At 38.3% G+C, this 15,514-nt stretch overlaps 1 protein-coding gene across 1 annotated transcript in view; it reads left to right on the forward strand.

Annotated features, from left to right (window-relative positions):
- glu (structural maintenance of chromosomes 4-like protein gluon) overlaps positions 1-15,514 on the forward strand; it is a 256,802-nt gene that overhangs the window by 13,349 nt on the left and 227,939 nt on the right. Inside the window, exons 3-4 of the mRNA XM_090377488.1 lie at positions 3,697-3,839; positions 11,349-11,540. Of these exons, the coding sequence (XP_090233614.1) occupies positions 3,697-3,839; positions 11,349-11,540 (335 nt within the window). The remainder of the gene's footprint in view (positions 1-3,696; positions 3,840-11,348; positions 11,541-15,514) is intronic.

A 15,514-nucleotide genomic window follows, 5' to 3' on the forward strand; every position in this document is an offset into this window, starting at 1 on the left:
AAAAATAGTGTATACTGTAGCAAAAGACTTTGAACTGGCGTAACAATTGCAAAAACTGGCGTAACAATTGCAACTGACCTTAATCCCATGGAGAGCGAGGGAGTGTGTGTAAACAACTTAGAAAAACTTTTTATTTTTTTGTTAATTTAACAGCTCATCCTTTAGAATGATGTGTTTCAGAGTGCACTTACGTTGTAGATACCATAAACTGGTTTGTGGTATCTACATAAAAGTAATTTCTGACAAGTCAGTGCCATCCTTCGGAAAGTAGGGAACCGGGTGGCCAGAGGCAATAATTGGATAGCTGTGCCAAGATTTATATTAAACATACAAAATAATATTGATTTCTCACAGGGTGAAAATGAACTTTGTAATACATATTAACCAAATTTTAAAATAAACAAATATATTTAGATAGAAAAGCCTATCCTTTCACAGGGGAATAGTATATGCTTTATATAAATGGCAGAGAAGAAAAATGCTTGGGATATATACAAATTAACACGTGACACAGAAGCCTATGATAGATACAAGTTGATCTGTAACCAAGTTACAAAGGAGGTTAGGCAGGCGAAGGCAGATTACAAGAAATCTTTGGCAAGGGATGCAAAGAAAAACAGCAGAGTTCTTTACTTATGTAAACTCTAGAAGGAAGGGGATGAATCAGATTGGTCCACTTGATATCGATGGGTCAACTGTTGATGATCCTGCTCAGGTAGCTAACAAACGAAATGAATATTTTGCATCGACATTCACACATGAGGAGTTATTCAGCGAGGGGAATGCCAGAGGTATATTCAAATCTGGCAGTAAGCTAGAGAATCTTGTAATAACTGAGAGTAAAGTGGAGGAGAAATTGTTGAAGATAAATACAAGAAAGGCACCTGTAGTGGATGGGATCTATCCAGTTATATTAAAGGAGGCAGCAAAGGAAGTAAGCAAACCCTTAGCCATAATTATGAGAGCTTCCTTAGACTCAGGGGAAGTACCCATAGACTGGAGATGTGCAAATGTGACCCCAATTCACAAAGGAGGATCAAAATGCGACACAAGTAATTATAGACCTGTTAGTTTAACTTCTGTTCCCAGAAAATTAATGGAGGCACTGGTTAAAGAAGCACTGTAGGATCATCTAGACAAGACTTCAGTTATAGCTCAGACACAGCATGGTTTTGTCAAGGGAAAGTCTTGCCTGACCAATCTGATTGGATACTATGATGCAGTCACAAAAGAACTGGATGCAGGGAATAACTTTGATATTATATACTTGGATCTTAGAAAGGCTTTTGATACTGTTGCACGTGGAAGACTGCTGCACACATTGGAGCAGTGTGGCATTAGAGGCAAATTGCTGCTATTGATAAAGGGGTGGTTGAGGGGGAGAAGACAGAGAGTGGTAATCAATGGACACTGCTCATCGTGGACTAATGTTATTAGTGGAGTCCCTCAGGGTTCAGTATTGGGTCCATTATTGTTTTCTATATTTATAAATGATATTGATGATGGTATATCAAGCTTAATGTCCAAGTTTGCAGACGATACAAAGGTTGGCAGGGTTGTCAAGGACACTACTGACACTATGCTACTGCAACAGGATCTGGAAAGGTTGAGCAGATGGGCTGAGAGGTGGCAAATGAAGTTTAACATTGACAAATGTAAAGTACTACATATGGGAAACAGCAACCCCAGAGCAATATATCAACTCTGTGGTACACAGAGTTGATATATTTCATTCTCTACCACTGACAGTGGTAGAGAATGAAAGGGACCTGGGGGTGGTTTTGTAGGCAGATATGAAGTTTTCTTTTCAAGAAGGATGTAGGGATGCTGGAAAGGTGTACAGAGAAGAGCAACAAGATTGGTGAATGGAACAAAGGGGTGCTCTTAAGAAGAAAGGCTTAAGTTTTGCAAATTACAGTTTCTGGAGACTAGGCACCAGCGAGGTGATCTGATTGAGGTGTATAAAGCCTTGAATGGTTTGAGCATGCTCAATGCTGATGGGATTCTTCCTCTTGCTCAGAAAAATCACCTGAGAGGGCATAAATTCAAATTGAGGAAAGACAGATGTAGGATAGATGTGAGGAAATTTGCCTTTAGGCAGCGGGTGGTTGGTTGGTGGAACAGACTTCCATCCCTTGTCGTGGAAGTTGATAGCCTAAATAAGTTTAAGGCTCAGCTGGACAGGTATTTCGAACGAACAGAGGGGTGAAGTGGAAGTGGTTATTCTTTATTTATTTATTTTTATTTTATTTTATTTATTTATTTTTTTTTTGGTTGATGCTGCATAAGCTTGCTTTCTTGCATCATATGCCTCTACTAATGCTAAACGAGTACTTTGTATAAAATGAGCTTATATTAACGAGATTTTACAGTAAGTGCAGATAGATGGATAAATGAGGAAATTCTAAATTATTGTGATTTGGAAAGATTTCTTTTTGACTTTCAGTAAGCCTCATTATTTGTTAAAATTCAGAAAGTGTTCCCATTAAGAAAACTTAATTTCTCAATGTTAGTGTATACAGCATATTGCTGCATCTGCTTGCTTAACAGCACAATCAACTTTGTTTAAAATTGATCTTTTTTTTTTTTTTTTTTTGTATAAAAGACATGGATTGACATGCAATATGCACCAATGCATAAATTTAAAAAGAAATGAATATTTAAATTGCTAAGAACAGTATACAGGTGACCCCCGCTTAATGCTGGTAATGCGTTCCAGAAAAACAGTGCACTAAGCAAGCGCCGCATTCCCATAAGGTAATATTTGTGAGTTGTGGTCGGTGCCATAGGATATTTCCTAATCAATAATAAATGGTAGTGAAAAGATGCACAAATGTCGATCAAAATATTTAATATTCAAATATTTCTACATATAAAATATTCTGCATTATATACATATATAATTATGTAGTAACTACTTACATATTAAACTTAAAATTCCAATTAAAATCACGAATTTAATTGATCTAAATTGATTTTAATTGATGAATTTAATCATGAAAAATGTCTATTTTGGCCCTCTTCCTGGTAAACTAAAAGGGGTTTTAATTTTAAATCCTCCGCAGCATTACCACCCAACAATAAAGTCAACTGATTCTTCGCTGCTTTGAAACCTGGCATGTTTTTTTTCTTCTTTCAATATGAAACTTCTTTTAGGCATTCGTTTCCAAAAACGTCCCGCTTCATCTATATTAAAAACTTGTTGAGAAGTATAACACACAATACCCCTCTTCAATAATTTTAACAAGTTCTTTTTTGAAAGTTTTGGCTCCTTTGGATCACTGATAATGACTGGCCTAGTTGCTAACCTGTTGAACTCTTTGAAAATGTGACTGCGTTGGTTGCATTAATTATAATACAAAAAAAGAAAAGATGTTGAATGGTGTATAGCTGTATATAATGAACCATTTGCATAACACTTTGATCTAAGAAAGAGGTCTCTGTCATTGTTGAGAGACTCTATTGTACAATTTACAATTAAAAATATAATTATTTTAATAATTGTATCCCTTAGTTAAAATAATAAATAGCATCACAAAATGCACAATTTAAATTTAATTTTGAACTTTTTTCAAATGTGAATGGTGTACACTAATGCACTTGCTGTAGTAACTTCTTTTGTTGCATCTGATTGACAGCTAATATTAATTTCATTCATTTGCTTATGTAATTTAAGTGATTTCATATTACTTTCAGGAATTGGTAATATCTACATACCTCCACCTCCTGCTCCAGCATGCACATTTGATGCTACAGGGCCAAGACTTTTAATAACCCATATAGAAAATATTAATTTTAAATCTTACGCTGGAAAGCAAGTCTTAGGACCTTTTCATAAAGTAAGCTTTTCAAAGACATTTCTCTTGTCTATATGTAAGGGCCTTCTTATTTGTTATTATTTTATTTATTTATTTTTTTGCTTAACAAATGAAATTTATAATAAAATAGTTTTTAGGTGCCTTGTTTATGCAGATATGTTTATTTTTGTAATTATCTAAATATTTATAAGGTGATATTAATGTAAAGGTTGCTGCAAATGTCACCTAGCATTTAATAGTATCAGGAATTTCTAAGCAGTAATAAGATAAGTATAATTCTTGAATGTTTTCTACGCACAGTGCTTTTAGTGCTTTCTTTGTCAGAGTATGGAATGGTCATATTGGCACCTTTATTTGATGGTAACGCATTGGATTCAGACGTTACAGGTACCTGCAAATCCCTAAGTAGCAGCAGTTCTTAGTTGCCTGTGTGGTTATGTGGTGACATTATTGTGTGTTTAAAACCACACACACACACACACACACACACACACACTGTTTCAGCACTAAAATAAAAAATGAAAAGAATTAAGAGTTTCTTTTCACTTTCCATAAGAAATTAAAAACAAGTAAGGAAGAGAGTAAGAGTTACCTAGAGAAACTGTCAGGGATTGTTTTTGTTCCTGATACTGTCCAGGTCTTGAGAGTAAGAGATCACTGATAATGACTGATCTAGTTGCCAGCCTGTTGAAAAAAAAAAGACTCGAGTGAAGTACAATCGAAACTTGAAATAAGACACTTTTTGATAATTTAGCAATGAATTAGCATTAGTAGAGGCATTTGATGCAAGAAAGCAAGCTTATGCAGCATCAGCCAAAAAAAAAAAAAAAAAATCCACTTCACCCTCTGTTCGTTCAAAATACCTGTCCAGCTGAGCCTTAAACTTATTTAGGCTATCAACCTCCACCACAAGGGATGGGAGTCAGTTCCACCAACCAACCACCCGCTGGCTAAAAGCAAATTTCGCCCGTCTATCCTACATCTGTCTTTCCTCAATTTGAATTTATGCCCTCTCAGGTGATTTCTCTGAGCTAGAGGAAGAATCCCATCAGCATTGAGCATGCTTAAACCATTCAAGGCTTTATACACCTCTATCAGATCACCTCGCTGGTGCCTAGTCTCCAGACACTGTAATTTGCAAAACTTAAGCCTTTCTTCGTAAGAGCACCCCTTTGTTCCATTCACTAATCTTGTTGCCCTTCTCTGTACTCGTTCCAGCAGCTCTACATCCTTCTTGAAATGAGGCCTCCAGACCTGTATACAGTACTCTAGGTGTGGCCTGACCATTGCCTTATACAATGGAATAATCACCTCCTTATCCCTGCTGGAAAAATTCCTGTATATCATTGACAATACTCCATGAGCTACTCTTGCAGCCCGTCTGCACTGCTCAGAGAACTTCATATCTGCCTGCACAACCACCCCCAAGTCCCTTTCATTCTCTACCACTGTCAGTGTAGTACCACAGAGTTGATACGTTGCTCTGGGGTTGCTGTTTCCCATGTGTAGTACTTTACATTTGTCAATGTTAAACTTCATTTGCCACCTCTCAGCCCATCTGCTCAACCTTTCCAGATCCTGTTGCAGCAACATAGTGTCAGTAGTGTCCTTGACAACCCTGCCAACCTTTGTGTCATCTGCAAACTTGGACATTAAGCTTGATATACCATCATCAATATCATTTATAAATACAGAAAACAATAATGGACCCAACACTGAGCCCTGAGGGACTCCACTAATAACATTAGTCCACGATGAGCAGTGTCCATTGATTACCACTCTCTGTCTTCTCCCCCTCAACCACCCCTTTATCCATAGCAGCAATTTGCCTCCAATGTCACACTGCTCCAATTTGTGTAGCAGTCTTCCATGTGCAACAGTATCAAAAGCCTTTCTAAGATCCAAGTATATAATATCAAAGTTATTCCCTGCATCCAGTTCTTTTGTGGCTGCATCATAGTATCCAATCAAGTTGGTCAGGCAAGATTTCCCTTAACAAAACCATGCTGTGTCTGAGCTATAACTGAAGTCTTGTCTAAATGATCCTGCAGTGCTTCTTTAACCAGTGCCTCCATTAATTTTCCTGGAACAGAAGTTAAGCTCACAGGTCTATAATTACTTGTGTCAGCCTTTGATCCTCCTTTGTGAATTGGGGTCACATTTGCACATTTCCAGTCTATGGGTACCTCCCCTGAGTCCAAGGAAGCTCTCATAATTATGGTTAAGGGTTTGCTTACTTCCTTTGCTGCCTCCTTTAATATAACTGGATAGATCCCATCCACCCCCAGGTGCCTTTCTTGTCTTTATCTTCAACAATTTCTCCTCCACTTTACTCTCAGTTATTACAAGATTCTCTAGCTTACTGCCAGAGTTGAATACACCTCTGGCATTCCCCTCGCTGAATAACTCCTCATGTGTGAATGTCGATGCAAAATATTCATTTAGTTTGTTAGCTACCTGAGCAGGATCATCAACAGTTGACCCATCGATATCAAGTGGACCAATCTGATTCATCCCCTACCTTCTAGAGTTTATATAAGTAAAGAATTCTTTGCTGTTTTTCTTTGCATCCCTTGCCAAAGATTTCTCGTAATCTGCCTTCGCCTACCTAACCTCCTTTGTAACTTGGTTACAGATCAACTTATATCTATCATAGGCTTCTGTGTCACGTGTTAATTTGTAGGTATCCCATGCATTTTTCTTCTCTGCCATATGTCTCATTAGTTCATCTGACATCCACTTAGGCCTAAACCTTGAACAATATTTCTTAGTTGGTATGTTTGTTTGTTTGTTTGTTATTTGGTTTTTAGGAGCATTAGCAACTAAGGCCATATTGCTCCGGGAATATGCGGTAGTCATTCCCTGACCTTTCCGCATCCTCCGTATTTGGTGGTGACGGGCTCGAACCCCGGTCTAATCAAGAAGCGTGTGCTACGCACTGCTGCTCCTTCCCACCTGGCTACGGAGGCGCCCTTAGTTGGTATGTAAAGCCTAGTAGCTTCCAAGATAAGTTCTTTGAATGCTTCCCATTTTGAATTTGCTGTTGGTAATATCATCAGTTGGTCCCACTGTATAGAATTTAAATACTGTCTCAGTCCATCGTAGTCGCCTTTACGAAAGCAATAACCCTTCCCTTTACTCCTAATGGTAGTTACCTCTTTGAGTAAATCCCACTTCAGCACTCTGTGATCACTGCCACCTAGTGGTTCATTTATCTACTGATAATCAAATCAAGAGTATTACTCCCTCTAGTTGCCTCCCGAACATGCTGATGTAGAAAACAATTATCCAATAAATCCACAAAAGCCTTGCTAGTGTGTGAGTGACCAGCCCCCAAATTCCAGTCAATATCTGGGAAATTAAAATCCCCCATTATAAGACTCTCTGATTTACTGGCCCACTCTATTTCCCTGTACAGTTACTTATTATACTCCTCAGAGTCATTAGGCACACTCCTACTCTCAATTTTGATCTCCCAATGCTTATGTCACACCAAACTGATTCGACACTGCACTGTCCAGCAATGTCGACTGGCTTCACTTCCTTGGAATTTATGTATTTCTTAACTAATAGCATAACCCCTCCTCACTTCCTATCCTGTCTATCCCTTCTGTAGACATTGTACTCCCCAAATTCCAGTTCTGCATTCCTTATATCTGTGTGACACCAAGTCTCTGAAATCCCCACAATATCTGCCTTTGATGTTTTGAGCAATACCTCAAATTCATCAAATTTATTTACTAAACTCTTAGCATTGGTGTACACGCAAGTATACATGCACCTGTTCTTTTTCTTAGCTACCCTAACACAACCCATGTGTTTACTTGTACCCCAATGATTCCCAGCAGTCTCTGAAATATCCTGCATCTTATTTTCCAGGCTGCGGCTCATTCCAATAGAAGCAGTGCAAGAATCGCTTTCACCTTTGCCAGTGGCTACTGTTAATCTATTAGTCCTTGTATCCCCCCAATCTAGCAGTTTTCCGACCCACCTAACCCAACACTGCCTTGATAGCATCAGCAAACATTCTTGCACCCTTTCTATTTAAGTGTATCCCATCCCTGTAGAAGCAGTCTCTCCTGTTAACAAGTACAGACCAGACTGAAAAAAATTCTACCCCTTGAGCCTTGCATAATCTTTCCAGGGCTGAATTGATCGACATGGCTCTCATCATATACTCCCTCCTATCGTGTCTGGGCAGAATTGCAGACACTTTCAAATTCAACCCTAATTCACGGCTTTTTTCCAACAGTGACCTGTACTTGTTAAGTAATTCTGCCGGTCTCCTACTCTTAATATCATTAGTGCCAACGTGTACAACTATATCACCTTTTGTGCCCTTAAAAGATGATATCCACTCTACAACGTCATCAACCTTTGCCCCTGGCAGACATACCCTGGTCCTGTTCCACCTATCCTTTTTACAAAGCATGTTTCCCGTTTCCCTGACAATAGTCACCAACAACTACTAGTTCCTTTGGGATCAGCGCATTCTGCCTTGGGGGCTGCCGCTGTGTTGTGTTATGACCAAGTGCAAGCTCTGGCATTGGTGTGGGCAGCTGAGAGCTTGATGGGCCCTCACTTTTAATTCTTCGAGGGCATCCACCCTGTCCTTCAAGCTCTCATATAGGTCCATAACAATGCTGAGTTGTCGCCTGATTTCCTTACACTCCTTGCATCGCGCACACACAAAGACATCCCCCATGGCAGTATCATGTCCCGTACCCGACTGCTCCACAAACATCAAGCAAGTAGTGCATTTTAATAGGCTGTGATTCAGAGGGCAACTGCCCCCCTCAGTTCTCCCCTGAGCCACAGCACTCCCATTAGCTTTAGTCTTTTGCTTTGCTGCTCTGGTCAGATCATGATTTCGATTTAATTTCAATAAAATTTCAATTTCAGTACAAAATTAAAACCCTCTACTTATATCCCCACACAGTTATAACGCTATATTTATGTTTCAGTATCGAGTGTTATCTACGAAATCCATTTATATAACTTCCGTATCAAGTTATGTATTAATTACTAATTTTTTACTAATTATTTATGTTACGTAACCCAAGTCGTTATATGTATAGTTAAAAGTACAATTTAATTGACAATGAAGTTCAACAAGATTAATTATCTGATTAATTGACAATATACAATATTATGTTCTATACTATACTATATTAAGCTTATGCTATCTATTATCGCGTAACAATGGCGGAAATTGCGAACGGTAAACACGTGGATTTGATACCCTTTCCGATACTAAGTAATACCTACAAAATCTCTATCTAAGTTACCTTAAACTAAGTATCGTAAATAGGAATATAAAGCTACTCTAGAAAATAAGTTAATATGCTAATTTAAGCTAATAAAACAGAAAATAAATCAGAAACTTCTCTGTTCCAGGAGCGGCAAAAACGTACGTCCGCACAGGCTACTCTCGTTCACAATTCTCTTAATTAAGATTTTTGGAGTGGAAATAGAAGGAAATAATAAATGGGTAGTAAAGTCACCTGATTTGGTGAAAGTAGCAGCAAAAGCTGTTGTCTTTAAGCAAAAAAGAAGTTAGTTTAACTTCTGTTCTGGGGAAAATAATGGAGTCACTGGTTAAAGAGGTGATATAGGATCATCTAGACAAGACTGCAGTAATAGTTCAGACACAGCATGGGTTTATTAAGGGGAAGTCTTGTCTGACCAATTTGATTGGATACTATGATGTAGTCACAAAGGAACTGGGCGTTATACAATTTAATGTTGTATAACATATCTCCTAAAATCACCAGAAAACTGAAAGGTGTGCACAGGTTGGGTGGAATCTGTATTTCAGCTGTTTGTAATAACTATGAGACCTTAATTACTCAGTTTCAAGAAGCATATGAAGGATTATAGAAAAAAAAAAGAAAAAAAAAATAGATACAAATGTTATATTAGATTAGGTCTAATGTATAGTAATCGTGGCTTGTGATGCAAGAAAGCAAGCATATGAGCTTATGAAGCATCAGCCAAAAAAAAAAAAAAAAAAAAATTCACACAACCATCCCCTCTAAATGTTTGTCCAGTTCCTCCTTAAATTTATTTAACCTATCAACTTTCACGACAGATGGAAGTTTGTTCTAGCAATTAACCACCCGCTATAAGACCTTCAATCACTGCCAAAATATTGGCTTAAGAGAAATACCAATGGCATTAGATTTAGCATACAAAATTCATATAAGAAACATATATAAATATAAACTTTTTTTTGTTATATCCTCCCACCACCACCACTTTGTAAACCTCTGCATATGTATTACTGTGCTTTCTTTTTCAGAACTTTACTTCCATTGTAGGACCAAATGTTAGTGGAAAGTCAAATGTGATAGATCTGCACATCTATTCTACAGCTGTCTTTCGTCAATTTGAATTTATGCCCCCATTCGTAATCTGAACAAGTGGAAGAATCCCATCAGAATTCAGCGTGCTCAACCCATTCAAGGCCTTATACACCTCAATCAGATCATCCCGCAGGTGCCTAGTCTCCAGCCACTGCAATTTGCAAAACTTAAGCCTCTCTTGGTAAGAGGATCCCTTCATTCCCCTCACTAATCTTGTTGCCCTTCTCTGTACATGCTCGAGCAAATCTACATCCTTCCTAAAATGAGGCCTCCAGACCTATACACAGTACTCAAGGCATGGCCTGACCATTGTCTTATACAGAGGGACAATCACCTCCTTTTCCCTGCTAGCAAAATTCCTGTATATCATTGAAAAAAACTCCATTACCTGCTCTTGCAGCTTGTCTGCATTGTTCAGAAAACTTCATATATGACTGCACAATTACTCCCAGGTCCTTTTCATTTTCTACCGTAGTACCACACAGTTGGTATGTTCCTCTGGGGTTACTTCTACCCATATGCAGTACTTTGCATTTGTCAATGTTAAACTTCAGCTCTTTATCTGAATAAAGAGCTGAATAATATCTGACTTGAGCTTGGACTTACAAGAGTTCAATATGGATATGTACACTATACCACCGTCACCCACTATGAATCTGTACAGGGCAAATAAAAAATAAAATAGAAGCTGTCTTCAAATGTTTCCAAAATTCTAAAGTTTCGAGGAGAATAATTTCTGTTGCTGAATATCTACCGTTTCAGATAGAATAATTTCTGTAATCTTCATGGGAAAGAAGAAGAAAAAGATATTAGCTCTCAATTGTCAATTTAATGAAAGTGAATGACTGTCAGATAAGTTATCCTGAATAAATCTGAGATAACTTATCTGGTAGTCATTCCCTTTCATTTGATAGTTGTTATAAACTACTAAAAAAAAAAAAAAAAAATTATGAATATTCTTATATATATCAGTGTTGGTGTTCACATATGCACAAAACTATGACCTACAATCACTGCCAAAATATTGGCTTAAGAGAAATACCAATGGCATTAGATTTAGCATACAAAATTCATATAAGAAACATATATAAACTTTATTTGTCATATCCCTCCCACCACCACTTTGTAAACCTCTGCATATGTATTACTGTGTTTTCTTTTTCAGAACTTTACTTCCATTGTAGGACCAAATGGTAGTGGAAAGTCAAATGTGATAGATTCCATGCTTTTTGTATTTGGTTACAGAGCACAAAAAATCCGATCCAAAAAAGTCAGCGTCTTAATCCACAAAAGTGATAGCCATCCTAATGTTGAAAGTTGTACAGTCAGTGTCCATTTCCAAATGATTATTGATAAGGTAAGCCATAATTCTTGCTCTTTTCTATAGATTTATTGGAATGGAACTTTAAATTTGTTTTTAGCAAATTGATTCTTTGTGCATTTGTTAGTAAAATTGCATTGGCTGTTCATAGCAAAAAATCATACTCACAGACATGGAGATGATTAATTTTTGATAAAGTGATTCATTTCCTGTATTATTTTGAAGAAATTTATGTTCAAAATATTAAAAATATATATATATTTCTTAATTATATATAATCTTGAATTTGATATATAATAATTAAACAGATATATAATAATTAAGTATTAGCAGTGGCAAAATGATGCAATAAAGCAAGCTTATATACATTATCCAAAAATAAAATAAATAATTTGACCAGTCCTTCTAATTTTATTTAAACTAGCCACTCCACAACACCAGATGGAAATTTGTTCTAATAATCACCTATCTGGCTGAAAGAAAATTTCTGCAGATGTATCCTGAAATCATCGTTTTCCAATTTAAATTTATATTCCCTTTTGGGTGTTGTTCAAGAAAGCATAAGGATGGCATGAACATTATCTGCAAATTGTTTATAGTGAAGAGTGAACTTTTGTACCCCTGACTAATCTTGTTCCTCTCTGCACCTGTTCCAACAGATTTACATTCTTTCTAAAATGAGGCTTCCAGACCCGTGTGCAGTATGCAGCCTAACCATTGCCTTGCACAACAGGATATTTACCTCATTAGCATTAGTAGAGGCATTTGATGCAAGAAAGCAAGCTTATGCAGCATCAGCCAAAAAAAAAAAAAAAAAAAAAAAAAACCACTTCCACTTCACCCCTCTGTTCGTTCAAAATACCTGTCCAGCTGAGCCTTAAACTTATTTAGGCTATCAAACTCCACCACAAGGGATGGAAGTCTGTTCCACCAACCAACCACCCGCTGGCTAAAGGCAAATTTCCGCACGTCTATCCTACATCTGTCTTTCCTCAATTTGGATTTATGCCCTCTCGGGTGATTTTTCTGAGCTAGAGGAAGAATCCCATCAGCATTTAGCATGCTTAAACCATTCAAGGCTTTATACACCTCTATCAGATCACCTCGCTGGTGCCTAGTCTCCAGACACTGTAATTTGCAAAACTTAAGCCTTTCTTCGTAAGAGCACCCCTTTGTTCCATTCACTAATCTTGTTGCCCTTCTCTGTACTCGTTCCAGCAGCTCTACATCTTTCTTGAAATGAGGCCTCCAGACCTGTATACAGTACTCTAGGTGTGGCCTGACCATCGCCTTATACAATGGAATAATCACCTCCTTATCCCTGCTGGAAAAATTCCTGTATATCATTGACAATACTCCATGAGCTACTCTTGCAGCCTGTCTGCACTGCTCAGAGAACTTCATATCTGCCTGCACAACCACCCCCAAGTCCCTTTCATTCTCTACCACTGTCAGTGTAGTACCACAGAGTTGATACGTTGCTCTGGGGTTGCTGTTTCCCATGTGTAGTACTTTACATTTGTCAATGTTAAACTCATTTGCCACCTCTCAACCCATCTGCTCAACCTTTCCAGATCCTGTTGCAGCAGCATAGTGTCAGTAGTGTCCTTGACAACCCTGCCAACCTTTGTATCGTCTGCAAACTTGGACATTAAGCCCGATATACCATCATCAATATCATTTATAAATACAGAAAACAATAATGGACCCAACACTGAGCCCTGAGGGACTCCACTAATAACATCAGTCCAAGATGAGCAGTGTCCATTGATTACCACTCTCTGTCTTCTCCCCCTCAACCACCCCTTTATCCATAGCAGCAATTTGCCTGCAATGTCACACTGCTCCAATTTGTGTAGCAGTCTTTCATGTGCAACAGTATCAAAAGCCTTTCTAAGATCCAAGTATATAATATCAAAGTTATTCCCTGCATCCAGTTCTTTTGTGACTGCATCATAGTATCCAATCAAGTTGGTCAGGCAAGACCTCCCCTTAACAAAACCATGCTGTGTCTGAGCTATAACTGAAGTCTTGTCTAAATGATCCTGCAGTGCTTCTTTAACCAGTGCCTCCATTAATTTTCCTGGAACAGAAGTTAAGCTCACAGGTCTATAATTACTTGTGTCAGCCTTTGATCCTCCTTTGTGAATTGGGGTCACATTTGCACATTTCCAGTCTATGGGTACCTCCCCTGAGTCCAAGGAAGCTCTCATAATTATGGCTAAGGGTTTGCTTACTTCCTTTGCTGCCTCCTTTAATATAACTGGATAGATCCCATCCACCCCGGGTGCCTTTCTTGTGTTTATCTTCAACAGTTTCTCCTCCACTTTACTCCCAGTTATTTCAAGATTCTGTAGCTTACTGCTAGAGTTGAATACACCTCTGGCATTCCCCTTGCTGAATAACTCCTCATGTGTGAATGTCGATGCAAAATATTCATTTAGTTTGTTAGCTGCCTGAGCAGGATCATCAACAGTTGACCCATCAATATCAAGTGGACCAATCTGATTCATCCCCTTCTTTCTAGAGTTTACATAAGTAAAGAACTCTTTGCTGTTTTTCTTTGCACCCCCTGCCAAGGATTTCTCGTAATCTGCCTTCGCCTGCCTAACCTCCTTTGTAACTTGGTTGCATATCAACTTGTATCTATCATAGGCTTCTATGTCATGTGTTAATTTGTAAGTATCCCATGCATTGTCTTCTCTGCCATATGCCTCATTAGTTCATCTGACATCCATTTTGTCCTAAACCTTAAACAATATTTCTTAGTTGGTATGTAAAGCCTAGTAGCTTCCAAGATAAGTTCTTTGAATGCTTCCCATTTTGAATTTGCTGTTGGTAACATCATCAGTTGGTCCCACTGTATAGAATTTAAATACTGTCTCAGTCCATCGTAGTCGCCTTTACGGAAGCAATAACCCTTCCCTTTACCCCTAATGGTAGTTACCTCTCTGAGTAAATCCCACTTCAGCATACTGTGATCACTGCCACCTAGTGGTTCATTTATCTGCAGATTCTTATTGCATGAAGAATCACTGCTGATAATCAAATCAAGAGTATTACTCCCTCTAGTTGCCTCCCGAACATGCTGATGTAGAAAACAATCATCCAATAAATCCACAAAAGTCCTGCTAGTGTGTGAGTAACCAGCCCCCAAATTCCAGTCAATATCTGGGAAATTAAAATCTCCCATTATAGGACACTCTGATTTACTGGCCCACTCTATTTCCCTGTACAGTTCCTTATTATACTCATCAGAGTCATTAGGCCTATAGCACACTCCTACTCTCAATTTTGATCTCCCAATGTTTATGTCGCACCAAACTGACTCCACACTGCACTGTCCAGCGATGTCGACTGGCTTCACTTCCTTGGTTTTTATGTGTTTCCTAACTAATAGCATAACCCCTCCTCCCTTCCTATCCTGTCTATCCTTTCTGTAGACGTTGTACTCCCCAAATTGCAGTTCTGCATCCCTTATATCTGTGTGACACCAAGTCTCTGATATCCCAATAATATCTGCCTTCGATGTTTTGAGCAATACCTCAAATTCATCAAATTTATTTACTAAACTCCTAGCATTGGTGTACACGCAAGTATACCTGCACCTGTTTCTATTCTTAGCTACCCTAACACAACCCATGTGTTTACTTGTACCGCAATGGCTCCCAGCAGTCTCTGAAATACCATGCATCTTGTTTTTCTGGCTTCTGCTCATTCTAATAGAAGCAGTGCAAGAATCTCTTTCACCACTGCCAGTGGCTACTGTCAATCTATTGGTCTTTGTCTCCCCCCAAGCTAGCAGTTTTCCGACCCACCTAACACTGCCTCGATAGCATCAGCAAATATTCTTGCACCCTTTCTATTTAAGTGTATCCCATCCCTGTAGAAGCAATCTCTCCTGTTAACAAGTACAGTCCAGGCTGAAAAAAATTCTACCCCTTGAGCCTTGCACAATCTTTCCAGGGCCGAATTGATCGACAAGGCTCTCATCATATACTCCCTCCTAT

Source organism: Mastigoproctus giganteus, chromosome 1, assembly GCF_048544385.1.
Source record: "Mastigoproctus giganteus isolate SK-2022 chromosome 1, ASM4854438v1, whole genome shotgun sequence".
Taxonomy (NCBI): domain Eukaryota; kingdom Metazoa; phylum Arthropoda; class Arachnida; order Uropygi; family Thelyphonidae; genus Mastigoproctus; species Mastigoproctus giganteus.